The sequence below is a fragment of the Loxodonta africana genome, chromosome 21 (assembly GCF_030014295.1).
Source record: "Loxodonta africana isolate mLoxAfr1 chromosome 21, mLoxAfr1.hap2, whole genome shotgun sequence".
Lineage (NCBI taxonomy): Eukaryota > Metazoa > Chordata > Mammalia > Proboscidea > Elephantidae > Loxodonta > Loxodonta africana.
The window spans coordinates 60,165,973-60,184,159 of record NC_087362.1 but is presented as its reverse complement, the minus strand read 5'-3'; the positions used below and the strand labels follow the sequence as shown (position 1 = coordinate 60,184,159).

Genomic DNA, 18,187 nt, shown 5'->3' with positions numbered 1-18,187 from the left:
TTCTCTTTCTGTCAGCTTTGGGGGAAGTCCTTGTCTCCTTTTAACATCTGTGGGTCCAGCATTCCTTGGAGATCTCCATGTCTCTTGGCATCAATCTTCCCCTGGGCCTAAGAGGCTGTCAGTGCAGAGACCCCAGGTCCAAAGAACACGCTCTGCTCCCAGCTTCTCTTTCTTGGTGGTAGGAGGTCCCCCTCTCTGCTTGGTTGTTTAATCTCTTTTATATCTCAAAAGAGATTGACTCAAGATAAAACCTAATCTTGTAGATTGTACCCTGCCTCATTAATACAACCGCCTCTAATCCTGCCTCATTAACATCACAGCGGTTAGGATTTACAACACATAGGATAAAGACATCAGATCACAAATTCAAGGATAATAACATCAGGTCACACAATGGAGGTTAATTACATCATACTGAGAATCATGGCCTCACCAAGTTGACACATATTTTTTGGGGACACAATTCAATCCATAACACCACCCAATGCAAGGCTGGGGAAAAATGGCACCTCACCTATTGCTGCTAGTGTTGAACAGTGTATGGGACAAGCACCATAAAAATGTTCACATCTTTGAATCAGATAGTCTACTCCTGGGAATTTTCCTCAAGAAATAATTCAAAAGATGAGAAAAAACAATATGCACCGAGAATCTCACTTTGGCTTTTTTTTTTTTTTTAATAAGAATTAGAAGCTGTCCAGAAGAGATTCAAAAAAATAAATTGGTTAAATAAATTATGCTTTAAAATTGTAAAAAGAAAAAATCTTTTACATAAGAGCTACTACCATCAAGCACAACTCAGGGCAGGGGCAAACGAGCTCCAGAAATAAATGAACATGAAAAACATACTTCCACATGTTTTATTTCTGGAAGTAAGACTAATTCTCATTTTTAGTAGTGATAATTTACTTTTCATGTGGATATATTTCAGAAAGTATGAATCATTTAAAGGCAAAATGTTAAGTAATAAAAAAATTTACAGGAAAATATCAGCAAAATACTGGTGCAGATGGTAGCAGAAATGGCAGACGTCCTTTGGTACATGAATAAGGAGATAAAAAAATGTCCCCTATGTTATTAATGATAATAATAAAATGTTATTGTTGTGTTGGTTGCTGTCAAATCCATTCCGACTCATGGTGACCCCATGTGTTCCGAGTGGAACTGCCCCATAGGGTTTTCAAGGCTGTGACCTTTCAGAACCAGACCACCAAGCCTGTCTTCGAGGCTCCCCTGGGTGATTTCGAACCGATAACCTTTCAGCTAATAGTCGATAACTGTTTGTACCACCCAGGGACTCCTAATAGATATTAGCTCATATTTACAGAGCACTCATGTGCCAGGCACCATTCTAAGGTTTTGCATGTACCAACTCATTTAGTCCTATGAGCCAGATGCTATTATTATGCCCCCTTTACAGTGGAGGAGACTGAACTGCAGGGAGATTGTCACAAACCTATAGGCAACAGAAGTGAGATATGCCTTCACGTAAGCTGACCACAGCATCATACCCTCACCCACCACCCCACCACCACTTCCTGTGAAGGACCAGGACACTGAAAACCTGGCCCAGAGGCCCAGTGGAAAGAGACTGAGCTGGGAGTCAGGGTCTGTCTGCATAGGTCTTTGACCGCTCTGGGCTTCTGTTTCTCATCTGTCAAGCCCAGGATAGAATTGGCCCTTTCTTCTCTCAACTGTGAGAGGCCGTGAGTGGTGGGGTTTAGTACTCAGGGACAAATGATCTGTAGCCGGGATGTGAGGTCAGCTGTAACTTAAGCTCAGATACTTTTTTCTACCTCCAGACCAAAAAAAAAAAAAAAAAAAACACAGATCTGGCGTGCTTAATTGTGTATCCAGTGGCATCCTCATCAGTGTGGGTATGTGACCTGTGACCTAGACAGGGTCATTCATTCCTCTCAAGTATTTGGGTTTTGGTTCCCAAACATGTCCTTATGTAGGTACAGAAGAACACCTGCCATTTCTGCTACAACCGGCACCAGGGTTTTACATATTTTTCCTTCAAATGATTCATATTTTCAAAAATCTATTCCTATGGAAGGCAAACTCTCTCATTCCTGAAAATGAGAATTAATCTTACTTTCACACATGGAGGGTAACCACAAAACTTCTGTGTGTGCGTGCATTTTTTTTCACTCATTCATTTCTACATCATTTTTGTCCCTGTCTTGAGTTGAAGTTGAGGATAGCTGACTCTTGTTTAAAAGGTTACAAGGTGTACAGAGGTGTTGAAGGCCTACTTGGGCCAAATGGTAGCTTTATCCTTGAACTTCTCTTACCCTTGGGAGGCTGACTGAACTCACATCCAGAGGCAACACTTTTTAGCTCTGTGATTTGGGCAAGTTAGTTACACTCCTTGTGTCTTAGTTTCTCATTCGTTAATATGGGCTCGTAAATAATAGTACTTCGTCTTCAGGGTTGTTGTGAGAGTTCAAAGAGTGAAAGTGATTAAAACAGAGCCTGGCACATTCTTCACATAAATGCTATGCAATTGTCAGGAAAATTGTTATGCTTTTTATTGCAGAGACTGCCTATCACCTAAAATAATGATTCCCCTGAGAGCATCCCACGCTTTGGGAAACACTGTCCCGGTCTGGGTTGGGCTGTAGTGAGCCTCTGAACAGTTCTAAGTAAAGCAGGGCCGGCTACAGGGGAGCCCATTAGACTCCTTCTGGCAGGGTGAATGGAACCAAGGAAGGCAGGCCGAGCAGGGTGTACTGTGCACTGGAGAAATGGGGCAAAGGCCCGGGGTAGGGACAGGGAGAGTGCTGCGAAGGGACAGGGAGAGGGAGGCAAAGTCCAAGTCACAGCCGGTCCTCTGCATACCACACACACCCCCGCTCGGATCCCCCACTACCGCACGATTCGGGTACGTGTGTGCTCGAGGCTGGGGTTGCACACGGGTTCCAGGAAAGGGCGAACCTGAGGATAACTGCGCAGGGGGGTGGGAGGACAAGTGATCCCATGGCTGAATTCCGGGAACACCTGGGAGCAGCCAACAACAGACAGTCACGGGAAAACTGGGAAGAGACGTGCAGGCAGCTGGGACCCCGAGTTTCGCACGGCGCACGGGCCCTCTCGGGAGGGGGCGCAAAGGCTCGGCCGGCAGTGCGCACCTAGCCAAACGCAGGGAGCAGTGCGCCCGGCCCGCTCGCTGCGCTCAGCCCGCCCGGGGCGCGGGGGGCGGTGCGGACTCAGGGGCGTGATCACGGGGCGGGGCCTTTGCGCCCGGGCCGGCCCCTCGGCCTATAAAGTGGCGGGCTGCCTCGTGCGCTGCAGCAAGCCTTCCACCGGCCTCGCATCTTTTTCGTCATCTGCCTTCCGACCTCTGGTCTCGCCTCGCTCGAAATGGACCCCAACTGCTCCTGCGCCGCTGGTAAGGGACGCCTGGCTTCTGGGCTCCTGGTGCCGGCCTTTTGTCAGAGGCGGGACTCAGTGTCCCTGGGGGTGGAGGAGGCAGCACTTTGAGTCTGAGCTAAGGTGGATCCTTAGTTTTAAGTCTAGTGCTTTCTCCCTTGCCAAGCGCCTTCACCTCCCTGCAACTAGAGCAGTTGAATCTTCCCAGTGTCCCGCCAGGTCAGAGACCTCAGGAGTGAGGCTGAAGCCATCATGTTGGACATCAACCAGGTGGTCAGGGGCTGCTCGCTGGGCTCCAGTGCTGTGTCCAGGCCTCTGAGCTTCCTGGACTGGCCAAACTTGCCTGGGCTAGGTCTGGAGGCTGGGGGCCTTTTGTGATAAAAACAGGGGGACACACTACCCTGTCCACCATGAGGGGAGAGAGGAGGGGGCTAAACTTCAGGAGCTCCCAGGGCTGAGCCCAGCACAGAGCAAGGTGCAGGGAGCGTTTGTTGACTGACTCCTGGATCTCCTGCATCACACTCATTGCTCACTGCCTGTCTTTCTGTCTTCCTTGCAGGAGACTCCTGTGCCTGCGCTGGCTCCTGCAAATGCAAAGAGTGCAAATGCACTTCCTGCAAGAAGAGTGAGTGTGGGGCCTTCCCTGGGAATCTGGGGCCTGGGCTGAGGAGGGGCTGGACCCAGAGCTCAGCAGGCAGGAGCAGGTCAATGACCAGGCTTCTGCCCATCCCTTCCTCTGAGCACCTGACTCAGAATCAGAGCTAGAAGAGCCTTAGAGGTGGTTGAATCTGAACTTTTCATTCTAGAAGGAGGAAACTGAGATCCAGAGAGTTTCAGATACTAGCAGAGCTGCAAGTAGAAACTAATCTCTGGGTGCTGGCTCTCTCCCACCGCACTCCACCCTATGCAACTTTCTTAGCCCCCCACGATCAGAAGCATGAACTTCTGGACCAAGCATGGTTTCTCTGACCTGCTAACGCAGCCCTTTCTGTAGAGGCAGTCCGGGCCTCCATGGGCCCAGACAATTCTTTGTCAGTGGTTGTCCTCCTCTCTGATCTTGAGGAGTTGCTCATTTGGCATATGGTTCTAGGGCACTGGCCTTCATTTGCCCCCTGAGGCTTGTGTGCTCTGCTCACTGTCACTTCCTGAGTAGACCCTGGGCTCAGAGGGGACCGAGCAGCCTTTTCCTAGTGGGACCCAGACCCAAATGTCCTACCTGGTGTCTCGGAACAGAGGATGCCTTCCAATATTTTGGTCCCTCCGGTTTGGGGCAGAGTTTGTGCCAGGCCTGTTGTTGGAAAAGGGAGGTGCCTGGTCTGATCTAACCTTTCATTTTCCTCTCTCTTTCCCAGGCTGCTGCTCCTGCTGCCCTGTGGGCTGTGCCAAGTGTGCCCAAGGCTGCATCTGCAAAGGGGCATCAGACAAGTGCAGCTGTTGTGCCTGACGTGAGAGAGCCCCGCCCAGAGCAACCTGTACAAAGCTGGAGTTTTCTTTTCATGCAACCCTGACCCATTTGATACATTCCATTTTCTGTGAAATTTGCAAATGACAATAAATACATCCAGACCCTTCTGGTCTAGTTGCATCTTGGTGTGTTGGGAGTATGGGAGATGAAGAGGAGAGACAGGAGAGTGGAAAATGGGGTGTAAGTTTCCTAGGATCTTGTCTGGCCTTGGCTTTCTCCTCAGTGAGCTAAGGCTCAGGTTGATATTCACTCAACAGCTGCTGATCATGCACACTGCACACACAGCCAGGCACTGGGTCTCAGTGGTGAGTGAAACAGACCTGGAGCTTACAGACCACTGGAGAGAGACAGATAATTTCGGAATAAGGAGTCCTGTAAAAAGAATCAGAGTAGGTGTGTGCCTGAGAACACAGTTGCAGAAAGCCTGGGTGAAGAGCCCTTCCGCTGAGGCCTGAGAGCTCCATTCCTGGCAGAGGGCATGGCTTGTGCAAAGGCCCTTTAGGGGGAGTTTGGTGTGCTCAGGAAACAGAAGGCAGGTGTGTCTGGGGCGTTGTGTGCAAAGGGAGTGTGGCCCAAGGTCCCTTTGGAGTGGGAAGGGCAGAGACCCTGTGTCTCATTCGTCTCTGATGGCTCCCAACCTGGTTATACAACTGAATCACTTGGAAAGGTTGAAAAAGTGCTCAAGACAGGGTCTTGCTCCCATTGTGATTTCTTAGGTCTGAGATGGGCACAGGAACCTGTATTTTTAATAAGCACCTAAGGTTGGATGTAGAGCCCTGGTGCTGTAGTGGTTAAGAGCTTGGCTGTTGACCAAAAGGTCAGCAGTTTGACTCCACCAACTGCTCCTCGAAAACCATATGGAGCAGTTCTACTCTCTCCTATAGGGTCGCTGAGTCAGAATTGACTCGACAGCAATGGGTTTGGTTTTAGAAGGTTGGATTTATAGTCAATGCCCAAGGCAGCAGCAATCAAGATATCAAACAATGTATTGCATTAAGCAAACCTGCTGCAAAAGTCCTCTTTAAAGTGTTAACAAGCAAATGCGTCACTTTGAGGTTTAAGGTGTGCCTGACCCAAGCCATGATATTTTCAATCAGCTCATATGCATGTGAAAGCTGGACAAGAATAAAGAAGACTGGAGAAAAATTGATGCCTTTGAATTACAGTGTTGGTGAAGAATATTGAATATACCATGGACTGCCAGAAATAACTAAATCATCTGTCTTGGAAAAAGAATAGCCAGAATGCTCCTTAAAAACAAGGATGGCCAGATTTGATCTCATGTACTTTGGACATATTATTTTGAGGGACCAGTTCTTGGAGATGGACATCATGCTTGGTACAGTAGGGGGTCAGTGAAAAAAAGAAAGACCCTGAAAGACATGGATTGACACAGTGGCTGCAACAATGGGCTCGAGCACAATAATGATTGTGAGAATGGCGCAGGGCCAGGCAGTGTTTCATTCTGTTGTACATAGAGTGTTGCTATGAGTTGGAACTGACTCGACTGCCCCTAACAACAACAAGGCGGTAATCCACTGCAATAGGCAGTCCCATGGAATCATTTGGTGAAATGAAATGAGCCTCTGCCATGTCCTCTCTGGTCCAAGGCTGGGAAATAGTTCCACCCAGTTGGTATTTGCAGCCAGCTCCTCCAAGCTGTGGCTGCCTGCCCCAGGGCTGAGAGAACTTGGAGGTATCCAACTCCTGTCTGGCTGTGGAGGAGGAAACTGGCAGGCCTCACCATGCAGGATATGACATGTGTCCTGGCAGAGACCAAGCCTCTCTGAGAGGACAGTCCAAGCCCTCTGGGGGGCTTGCTGTGGAAATATCACCCCAGTATGGGTGAGTGGGCTGGTGTCCAAGATGCTGTTTCCTGCCATGAACCTTTTCAGGCTTGGGTACCAAAGTGATGTGGGTGCTGCCGTGCTTATTTCCAACTTGGTCTGGAAGCAGTGGGGTCAAAGCCACAAATATACCAAGCCATTGTTTTTTCACAACTCTGCTTTGGGGCATCTCAGCTGGCAAACCTCTAGGGGGAAGAGTACACTATGTTTCCACAGGGCCTGACAAACACAATCATCTGACTTGCAGCTTTTAATTTTCCACGTCGCGTGTGAAGTGGCATCCTTTCTCCATCCCTTACCCCCATCCCATGACCATTATGGAGTCTGTTGGACGGATTAATTTATAATAGGTTTTTGTGTTTTTACATTTGATGTGGCTGCATTGGAATGCTTGTTTAATTCCAGAAGTTTCAGTGCCAAGTACACTACTGTGAAACAGCCTGGTAAAGCAGTTAAGAGCGTCAGCTCTGGAGCCAGACTGCCTAGCAGGTTATGTAGCCTCTCCACACCTCACATTTCTCATCTGTACCCCTAAAAAGCCCAGAAGAATAAGGGTAGACACTATTACTGTCACTCCTGTAGATTAATCTGTCCAACAGACGATTCTGGTAAAAGCCACAACGTGTACAAATTTGCAACAACAGTAAGAACCTCTCAACCAAAAAATACATGAGAGGTTACATAGGTAGATATCTGTGCTTATACACCTATGGGCCAGCACAGAGGAATATACGGGTGCACATGGATAGGTGTTTCTGTAGGCAAATGTATGAATATGTTTGTGAGTGCTGCATGCATATTCATATATAAAATAAAGCACATAGGGGACAGAGTTATGGATACTTCCTAGACATAACCAAACACCTTGCAGGATTGGGCTACTGGGCTTGAGGGTTTAATACCATAGTCTCGGGGGGTAACCCAGTAAATTACATAACATAGCTCACGAAGATAATGTTCTACAGCCTAGTTTGGTAAGAAGTGACTGGGATCTTAAAAGCTTTCGAGGGGCCATCTAAGAAACAATAACACATGTCTGGAGAAAAACAGAGAGAGAGAAAAAAAAAAAACCGAAGCCTCAAAGGAGAAGCTAGCCTACAGGATTGATGTTTCACACAAACCACAGCCTCGCCTACCTTGGGACCAGAAGAACTAGATGGTGCCCGGCTACCACTACTGACTGCTTTGACCAGGGACACAATAGATGGTCCCAGGTAGAATGGGAGAAAAATGTAGGACAAAACCCAAATTCCTAAAAGAGGCCAGACTTACCCGACCAGCAGAGACTCTGATAACCTCTGAGGCTACCACACTGGGATACCTTTAAGCTTGGAACTCAAACTACTCCCAGTGGCCACTTATCAGCCAAAAGAGAGTGGCTCATGCAATAAACAATATCACATGTGAGTACTGTACACAATCATATAAATGAGACCAAATGTCAACATTTACCCTAGACCAAAGATGAGAAGGCAAGGGGGGACAAGGAAGCTAGATTAATGGAAATAGAACAACTGTGAAGTTATTAATGAGAATGCTGACACAATATGAAAAGTCTAACCAACGTCACTGAATAATATGTATAGAAATTGTTGAATAAGAACCTAATCTGCTATGTAAATTTTCTCCAAAAACACAATACCAAAAAACCAAACCCACTGTGGTCGAGTTGATTCTGGCTTACAGCAACCCTGTAGGACAGAGTAGAACTGCCCCACAGGGTTTCCAAGGAGCACCTGGTGGATTCAAACTGCCAACATTTTGGCTAGCAGCAGTAGCTCTTAGCCACTACACCACTGGGATTTCCAAAAACACAATGAAGTATCAAAATAATAATAACACCTATACATGTATACATAGGGTTGTTATGAGGTTAAATGTGTTTAGCACAGTCCCTGGCACATATCAAGTGCTGAGTGAGTGCTACTTCCCTGTGGGCCAAGCAGAGTATCTGACAATCTGTAAGTGCTCCATAAATGCTCTCTACTCAATTCAATGAGCATTTATTAGACCCCAACTGTATGTAATGACCATCCATCTGTCAGTTTGTCATACTGTACTGGCTTGCCTGTTGCTATGATGCTGGAACTTATGCCACCAGTATTTCAGATACCAGCAGCCTCACACATTGTGGACAGGCTTCAGTGAAGCTTCCAGACTAAGACTAGGAAGAAAGACCTGGTGATATACTTCTTGAAAATTAGCCAATGAAGATGATACAGATCACAACAGAATATTGCCTGATATATTGATAACAACACATCAATATTATTGACACAAATGCAGCAGCAATGGGCTCAACATGCCAGAGATCATGAAGATGATGCAGGACCAGGCCACATTTCATTCTGTTGTACATAAGGTCACCATGAGTTGGAGTTGACTGCATGGCAGCTAACGTCAATGCTGTTTGTAAATCATTGTGCTGGGCACAGAGAGAGAAGATAACATATAAAGAAGACCCAATCCCTTTGCTGGAGGAGGTCTTATTCAAGTCTCTGTTAAATTCAGGAAGTGTTTATTTACCACTTCAAGATGCAGCTGCTGAGCAGGGGGCAGACAGCTACAGAGTTGAACACCTCTTCTTTTGGGAGAAGAGTGACTTGGCCATGTGTGAGACAAGATAAGACAGAGGTTTGGAAGTCTTGGAAGGGAGCGTGATAAAGTGTGACCAACAGCCCAGCAGTAAGCCCCATTCAGTCATTCATTCATGGCATTCAATCATTCAGTCACATGGTTGCCTCTTGGCCACAGATGGTTGGCTCATTGGTGGGTGGACTGGACAAGTACGTGCTAACTCTTCAGGAGGGGACTGGCATGACACCCTGCTTGATCTGGATGCTCAGTTTTGGATGAAGGCAAAGTGACCCAATCAGATCCTCTCTACCAATGTGTTAGTCATCTAGTACCGCCCTTAGAAACACCAGAGGCTCCACCCTTTGAAACACCTGAGGTCACGGCCATACCTTTTGAGACCAAAGCATCTTGGCTTCTTACGTTCTTTGTCTCTTCAGCTTCCTGATTTCTTGGCCTCTCAGCAACTCGGACCTCACACCTGCATCAGCTCTGCTGGGGCAAGTGTTCCAAAGCTCTGTAGCTCCGCCAATAAGTGCCCAGAGGCACCTCACTCTGCCAGAAAGCCTCTTGCATACAGACACTTAACTCTCTCACTCTGTGGGTAGGCTCCAGCTGTGTCTGGCACTGGTCTTCTGGTTCTGCTGCTGCTGCTTCTCTGTCACTACCGCTCCTCTATCCATTCACAGTTTCAAAACCGCTTCCACATTTTAGATATCTGTTAGAGCAGCACCCCACTCCTGGTACCAAATTCTGTCTTAGTCATCTAGTACTGCTATAACAGAAATATCACAAGTGGATGGCTTTAACAAAGAGAAATTTATTCTCTCACAGTCTAGTAGGTTACAAGTCCAAATTCAGGGCATGGGCTCCAGGGGAATGCTTTCTCTCTCAGTCAGCTCTGGAGGAAGGTCCTTGTCCTCAATCTTCCCCTGGTTGAGGAGCTTCTCAGGCATGGGGACCCTGTGTACAAAGGACGCGCTCTGCTCCTGGTGCTGCTTTCTTGGGGATATGAGGTCCCCACTCTCTGCTTGCTTTCTGTTCTTGTGAGATAGAAGGTGGTGCAGGCCACATCCCAGGGAAACTCCTTTTATATTGGATCAGGGAAGTGACCTGAGTAAGGGTAATGTTACAATCCCACCCTAATCCTTTTAAACATGAAATTACAATAAAAATGGAGGACAATGACACGATGCTGGAGATCATGGCTTTACCAAATTGATACACATGTTTTTGGGGGGACATAATTCAATCCATGACATCTGAGAAGTATAAGTTCAAGGTGTCTCTGGAGCTCATGCTATAACTGGAACGATGTCACGAGAACAGTAAAGAACCCACCCTAAATGGTAGCAATGAGGATGATTACACCAACTTACGTATCTGTTTTTCTGTGAGAACAGCTGTACATCTTAGTCTTCTAGGGAACCTGAGAGGCTGACTGTCTGCTGAGAAGGGTTCCAATGACACTTTACCTCTGTTTGAATTCTGAAAGCAAACCCTGTCTCAGTTCTGTGGGTGCAAGCAACAGAGAAATGTACTCTGGCTAAATTAGGTAGAAAAGAAATTTACTGGCAGGATATTGGGGACCCATGGAATGAACTGAAAGGATAAAGATGTAGGCTCAGAAAATTGGCAGGAGTCTTGGGTGGACAGGCTGTAAGACCGTCAACCTGGGCTGCTTCAGGTGGCATGACTGTCACCACTGCTTCTACTGTCTTCAGACACCCCCACAACTGCCACTGACCACTGCTACTGTGAATTAATTCCACTCTGGCCATTGAGCTCTTCACCCCTCACTCAAGGCCCGAAGTCCCAGGAAGTCCAGCTGGCTGGGGGTGGGGAGGAGCACTGCCTGGCCACCTTCCCCACAGAATGCAGCATACCCCCCAGACTTGCCTTGTGGGGTTTCCTCCTGCACCAGTAAGGGTCCCAGCAGGAAATCTGTAAGTAACTGGGGAAGAGATTAATAAAGGGATTGTTCACAGAGCAGTAGAAAGGATTAAGGAGTCTGCATAGGGTAGCTATGAGTCAGAATCAACTCTACGGCTATGTTTTTATTTTTGGGGAGGGGGGGAGGTGGCATAAACGATTAAGCATTCAGCTACTAACCAAAAGGTTGGTAGTTTGAATCCACTCAGAGGTGCCCCAGAAGAAAGGTCTGGCAATCTATTTCTGAAATGTCACAGCCACTGAAACCCTATGAAGTACAGTTCTGCTCTGAAACACACGCAGCTGCCATGAGTCGGAATCAACTCAATGGCCACTCACGGGTTGTTAGTAGGAAGGATTTAAGGGAAAGCCACAAGAGAGGTGAAGAATTCCCAGGCCTGCAACAGTGGGGGGCCATTACTAGGCCTAGGCCTGAAGACTGGGGAGCAGTCACTGGAACCTACAGAGAGCAGCTGTAGCTGTAGGAGAGGGTACCCCAGCAGGAGCCGTGACCTTCAGTAGGACAAAGTCCTACTATATCCGTGACCTCCTGGCTCCCTTTGCCCATATCCTGCCAGTGCTCCCATTGGCTGAACTCAGCCAGATACTGCCCTACAGCACCCACCCACCCACTCCCATGCTGGGGGCAGAGGAAGGAAAGGATGGAGAGTAGGTCTGGAAATGCCCAGCACACCCACCAATAGGATGTGTCCCCATCAACAAACACTGGGCGTCGCTTCTTGCACCCTGGAAGACTGGATGGAATCTAGGGGTGGGTTCGGGTCACAGGATGTGAGGGAGGGAGGGTCAGGGATGACGGAGCATTTCCTAGGTGGGCTCAGGACCAGCTTGTTTCTGGAAGCCCTGTATGGGGGGAGTAGGAGAGGGGGTTATCTGAGGTCTCTTGGAAAGCTTGTCTGCAGGTGTGGCGGGGCAAGTCTGCTCAGAGCCCCTTGGGAAGTAGAGGCAGAACCTGAATCACGCTGCCTCCCAGGGCCGTGAGGCACACACCTGGCTCCACCCGTGACATCACAATACTCACCGAGCCACCTTTCAGGGTGGTAACTCGGACCTCCCCTGGCTGGCTAAAGGCCATACCCGCCTCCTGTCCTGGGCAGCTAGGCAAAGCTGAGAAGTCAGGGAGGCTGGCTGACCCCAGTCCCCCTTCCTGTCCCAGGGCCACACTGAGCTCTGGTCTGGCCCCTTCCCTCCTCCATGGTGGACTTTCTCCTTCCCTCTGCAGACAACAGTGTTTTTGCAACAGAACACTTATATTTACAGGGAAAAAAAAAAAATTTTTTTTTTTTTTTTTTAAAGCCCTTTAGGGATCTGAGTAGAGAGAGATTGAAGTACGTCACAAATTTCCCAGGGACGTACTTCGTTGGTGTTTTGTCTTGAGGCCAGCAGTGGGGACTTTTTGGGGTCAGAGATCCCCCTCTGAGCCTCTCCCCATGCTGGGTAGACTTGGTGATTCTCAAGTCCTCAAGAGAAGAGGTGGAGGCAGAGGCCAGGGCAGCGGGTGCTGTCATCAAAGCTCCTTGGGTGAAATGAAGGACTCAGTGGTCCTAGTCCTGGGGAGTGCAGAGGTTGCCTTGCAAAGCTGGCCTGTCCGATACATCATAGCCATCCCAGGCTGAGAGGTGGAGATCACAGCCATAACCAGACCCTCTGGAGTCTACTTTGTCTTGAAGGAATTCCCCCCTCCCCCATATGAGCAAATCCTCACCCAGAGGAGTGGCTGGTGGTGGATTCAGGTTTGTGGTGGACATTGGCCAAGTCTGGCCATCTGGCATCCATCTCCGCACCCCGTAATTTCCTTTTGAAGAATTCCCCCTACTCCCATTGTGCCCAGCCTTGGTGGGAGGGAGTCCAGAGATCTGACGCCAGCTATAAAAGCTGGAGGGTCAGATCTTTGTGTTCAGGAAGTCCCTGCCAGCTGGATGATCCCCTTGGGATTCTGAGACACGGGGTGGGATAAGTGTCAAGGGAATCCAAATACAGAACGTTCATGCCCCAGCTAAATTATTTGGGCCCCAACATGTTTTTTATGAGGCCTATGGATCTTGTGCCCCAACCTTATGGCATTACCTTGGCTCCTACCTGCTCCCCAAGCCTGGGTCCCCAGTACAGTCTTTCACTGTGGAGGAGGGAGGGGGCCAGGAAAAAGTCGAAATCTTTCACCCTTCCAGTGAATGACACTTATATAAATTATTGCTTGCAATCAAGGAGACCCCCTTTGGTGGGGAAGATATTGGTGGGGTGGAGGAGCTTCCTCCTTGGCAATGTACCCAAGACTCTGAGAGAAAACTAGTACCTGGGCACTGGATGTCACTTCCCATCCTAGGCTATGGTCCTTGCCTGGGCCTGTGAGATGCTCATGGGAGAGGTTTTCTCTGGGCGGGTAGGCGTTTCCTGCCCTTGGGGCCTGTCACTCTCAGGCCTGGGAAACTGTTGCTTTCCTGGCAGGGATTCCAAGTTTGCGCCTGTCAGAAGTAAGTCCTTATATCCCTATGGGTCACATGGGGTTAAGTAGAGATGAAAAAACCAAGCCAAAATCTCCAAAGGGAATCTCCCCTAGTGAGAAAGTGCCCAAAGAAGGCACGTGTGCAGGGTCCCTGGCACCCTTGATCCCCTTACAGTACCCCCACCCCAATGCAGGCCCTTGTCTCTCCTGGAGGAGGGGCGAATATAAATGAAGGCCTGGATATAGGAAAGACAGCCTTGTTTGATCGTTATTCAGATAATGGGGAGACACAGAAGGTTGTCAAAGATTTCATTTTACTTGGATCCACAATCAACACCCATGGAAGCAGTAGTCAAGAAACCAAATGATGTATTGGGAAAATCTGTTGCAAAGACCTCTTTCAAGTGTTAAAAAGCAAAGATATCACTTTAAGGACTAAGGTGGACCTGACCCAAGCTATGGTGCTTTTAATCGCCTCATATGCATGTGAAAGCTAGACGAAGAATAAAGAAAATGGAAGAAGAATTGACGCCTTTGAATTATGGTGTGTTGGTGAAGAGTATTGAATACACCATGCTCTGCCAAAAAAAACACACAAATCTGTCTTGGAAGAAGTATAGTCAGAATGCTCCTTGTAGGCAAGGATGGCAAGACTTCCTCTCACATATTTTGGACACGTTATCAGGAGGGACCTGTCCTTGGAGAGGGATATCTTGCTTGGTAAAGGAAAGGGCCAGCAAATGAGAGGAAGACTCTCAACGAGAAGAACTGATACAGTGGCTGCAACAATGGGCTCAAGCATAACAATGATTGTGAGGGTGGCACACAGGCAGCGTTTTGTTCTGTTGTACATAGGGCCACTATGAGTCAGAATCAACTCAATAGTACCTAACGACAACAACAATATAGAGGGTTAAGGAGCAAGGGACGACATGATTGGGGCTGCTCATTTATTTATTCCTGGCTACCTCTACTGTGCTGGGCCTTGCCAAGGTCTAGATAATAATGATGAATAACAGATGGATAAGACAGTCCTTGTCCTCCTGGGGTTCTCAGTCAAAGGTAGGAGTGTGGTGGGAGGATCAAGTGCAAAAACAAATTCAACATTGAGTGACGAGGAGGCAGTGTGCGGTCAAGCTAACTCCAACCCACCATCTGGCTCCCCTGGATTGCCGCCCTAGCCTCCTACCTGGTCTGCCCTTGCCCCCCTGCAGTCTATTCTCAGCCCAGCAGCCAGAGGGATCTTCGGCTCCAAATCCCCCTTTGGTCTCCGTCTTGCTCAGTGTAAAAGCCCAATTCTTACAACAGCCCACCAGGCTGTAGGAGAGCCTGTGGACTCAACGTCTTCTCTTGGTACCACTGTGCTTTTCAATTTCTGTTAATCAAGTGGGTACAAAATGGAATCTCATCTTGGCTTTAATTTGCATCTTCTCTATCACTAATGATGTGGGACATCTCTTCAAACATGTACTGCCACATGTGTCTCCTTTTCTGAGAAATGCCCACATCTTGAGCCCTTTTTTTTTTTTTCCTTAACTAACTAAAGTCCACTTGGAGTCCCTGGGTGGTGCAAACGGTTAGGCGCTTGACTACATGCTGAAAGGTTGGTGGTATGAACCCACCCAGATGAGACAGGCCTGGCAATCTGCTTTCAAAAGGTCACAGCCTTAAAACCCTATGGAGCAGTTCTACTCTGCACACACATGAGTTGGAATCAACTCTATGGCAAATAATAGCAACAAAGTCCACATTTGATGAAGATTTCTTTAGTTTTTACCTAATGTCCTTTTTTTTTGTTCCAGGATTCCAGCCAGGACACCATATTGAATTTAGTCTTCATGTTTCCTCGGGCTCCTCCTGGCTTGACAGTTTTTCAGACCTTCCTTGTTGTTGATGACGTTGGCAGTTTTGAGGAGTACTGGTCGGGTATTTTGCAGAATGCCCCTCAAATGGGATTTGTTTTGATGTTCTTCTCATGAGATGATAAGAACTAGATGGTGCCCAACTACCACTACCAACCACTCTGACTGGGATTACAACAGAGTCTCGGACAGAGAGGGAGAAAAACTGCAGAACAAAAAAATCAAGTCCACAAAAAGGCCAGACTTACTGGTCTGACAAAGACTGGAGGAACCCCTGAGACTATGGCCCTAAGACTCCCTTCTGAACCAGAAATAAAGCCATTCCCAGAGACCACCCTTCAGTCAGACCATAGACAGGCCCATAAAATAAACAACAACATCAGAGAGGAACATGCTCCTTAGAACAAGCAATTATACAAGATCAAAAGGGCAACATTGTCCCCAAAGCAAAGATGAGAAGGCAGGAAGGGGTAACAATCCAGGATGAAAGGAAATGGGGACTCTAGGATGGAAAATGGGATGGACATTCTGGGGGAATGAAACCAATGTCATGAAACACTTTATTGTACAAACTATCAAATGGGAAACTAATTTGTTCCGTAAACTTTAACCTAATGCACAACACAATTTTTTTTTTTTTTAATGGCTAGGTTAAAAGCCAGCTTGCAAAATTCCTGAAAATTAAACAATTGACTCTTGTAAGCCAATACAGGTCAGCCCAGCATCCAATATCTCTCCATTATTTAGATCTTCTTTAATAAAACCCATTGCTTTCGAGTCCATGCCAACTCACAGCGACCTATAGGACAGTGTAGGGCATCCCCGCAGGGTTTCCAAGGCTGTATAATCTTCACTGAAGCAGATGGCCACATTTCCTCCCTCAGAGCTGCTGGTGGGTTAGAAACACCTACCTTTCGGTTAGCAACCGTAACCAGGGCTTAGTAAAGCTTTATAAGGTTTCCTGTAGAGATTTTAAACATTGTTTGTCAGATTTATTCCTGGGTACTTATCTAAGTTACCTAGTATTGCTATAACAAAAATACCACAAGCAGATGGCTTTAACAAATTTATTCTCTCACAGTCTAGGAGGCTAGAAGTTCGAATTCAGGGCCCCAGCTCCAGGGCAATGCTTTCTCTATAATTTAGCTATGATTACCCAGAATTTTAAGTACCTCTGTCCCCTAGTTTGTCCCCTAGTGTCACAGATTCCAGCTTTTTTCAAATCTGCAAGTCTGAGTATTCCAATATTTTTAAAAGGAATTGCTTTCACTTACTGGAGTTTTGGAGCCCTGGTGGCGCAGTAGTTAGGAGCTCGGCTGCTAAACAAAGGTTAGCAGTTCGAATCCACCGGTGGCTCCTAGGAAACCTTATGGGGGCAGCTCTACTCTGTCCTGTAAGATCGCTGCGGTCAGAATCTACTCGATGGCCACGGGATTGTTTTACTGGATTTTTGCTGACACCTGGTGGTCATTTCTCTTCATTGCAAGCTGGAGGAAACCCAGTTCCGCTTCACTAGTCAAAAACTCGGAGCCCGGTGCCTCAGTGGTTAAGAGCTCAGCTGCTAACCAAAAGGCTGACAGTTTGAATTCACCAGCCGCTCCTTGGAAACCCTGTGGGGCAATTCTACTCTGTCCTATAGGGTCGCTCTGAGTAGGAATCGACTGGAGTGCAACGGGTTTGTTTGTTTTTAGACGAAAACCTGTTGCCAGTCGAGTCGATTCCAAATCAATTCGACTGGCAACAGGCTATTGTCTAAAAAATAAAAAATCCATTTCTGTGCAGTCGATTCTGACTCAGAGCGACCCTATAGGACAGCGTAGAACTGCCCCGCAGGGTTTCCAAGGCTGTAAATCTTCACGGAAGCAGGCTGCCTCATGTTTCTCCTGTTGAGTGGCTGGTGGGTTCAAACTGCAGCCTTTCACTTAGCAGCTGAGCTCTTAATCATTGCGCCACCAGGGCTGCTTTTCTCTAGCCAACCAGCAATAATAGCAAAAGGTTAAAACATTCAGACTTCTCTTCCTCAGATGCTAGAAAGCAGTTCCGGAGCTCACAGCAAAGACAGTGGGAAAGGTATACAGCAGGCCCTTGGGAGAGTAGTTGGACGTTAGCATGAGCCAGTACAGCAGCACCCTGACAGTTTTTCTAGGGCATACCTTAGCTTGAATTTTCAGAACACTCACTTTGCCCCAACCTTTCCCACCTTTCCTAGTGCTGAAGGTCCTGTTTGGAATGTATTTCTAATTCATAATGATTGCATTTGGATTATTTCTCGAGCTGTTTTTGAAATTTTCATTACTCTTGGAGGTAGTTAGACACATTTGGGGTGCCATAAAATGGGGGCATCTTGTATCAAAGCAGTGTTTTCACAATTTGTCTGATCAGAAGAAACACCCAAGAAGCTTGTTAGAAATACAAATTGGATGCAACAGGTCCAGAGTGGGAACTTCCAGTTGACTGTCAGGAGCAAGGTGGTCCCTGTGTGAACCTTTGTGTCACGGTATTGCTTATGGTGACTCCACGTGCTGACTTTCCTTGAGTTGCCAGGCTTATGCCACTTCCTGCCTCCCTGGCATCTGGGCCCCGCTAACATGGTTATTCAGAAGCCAAGTTCCATGGAAATTATTAAGATGAATAATATTTAAGAGCAGTGACAGCCAAGTTTCAGGGG

General features: G+C 47.5%; 1 protein-coding gene across 1 annotated transcript; it reads left to right on the top strand.

The window, feature by feature from the left end:
* Window positions 1–3,284: 3,284 nt before the first annotated feature.
* On the top strand, window positions 3,285–7,778 carry LOC100655852 (metallothionein-2). The gene is made up of 3 exons (XM_003416299.4): window positions 3,285–3,394; window positions 3,935–4,000; window positions 4,728–7,778. The coding sequence occupies exons 1-3, from the start codon at window positions 3,367–3,369 to the stop codon at window positions 4,817–4,819; spliced, it is 186 nt and encodes a 61-aa protein (XP_003416347.1). The 5' UTR covers window positions 3,285–3,366; the 3' UTR covers window positions 4,820–7,778.
* The last annotated feature ends 10,409 nt before the right edge of the window (window positions 7,779–18,187 follow it).

What these genes read in the sequence shown, in the direction of transcription:
- LOC100655852 (XM_003416299.4), top strand. Translation starts at nt 3,367, where the DNA reads ATGGACCCCAACTGCTCCTGCGCCGCTG. An exon ending in CAACTGCTCCTGCGCCGCTG is followed by an intron (nt 3,395 to 3,934) that starts GTAAGGGACGCC and finishes TCTTCCTTGCAG; the next exon opens with GAGACTCCTGTGCCTGCGCT. An exon ending in ATGCACTTCCTGCAAGAAGA is followed by an intron (nt 4,001 to 4,727) that starts GTGAGTGTGGGG and finishes TCTCTTTCCCAG; the next exon opens with GCTGCTGCTCCTGCTGCCCT.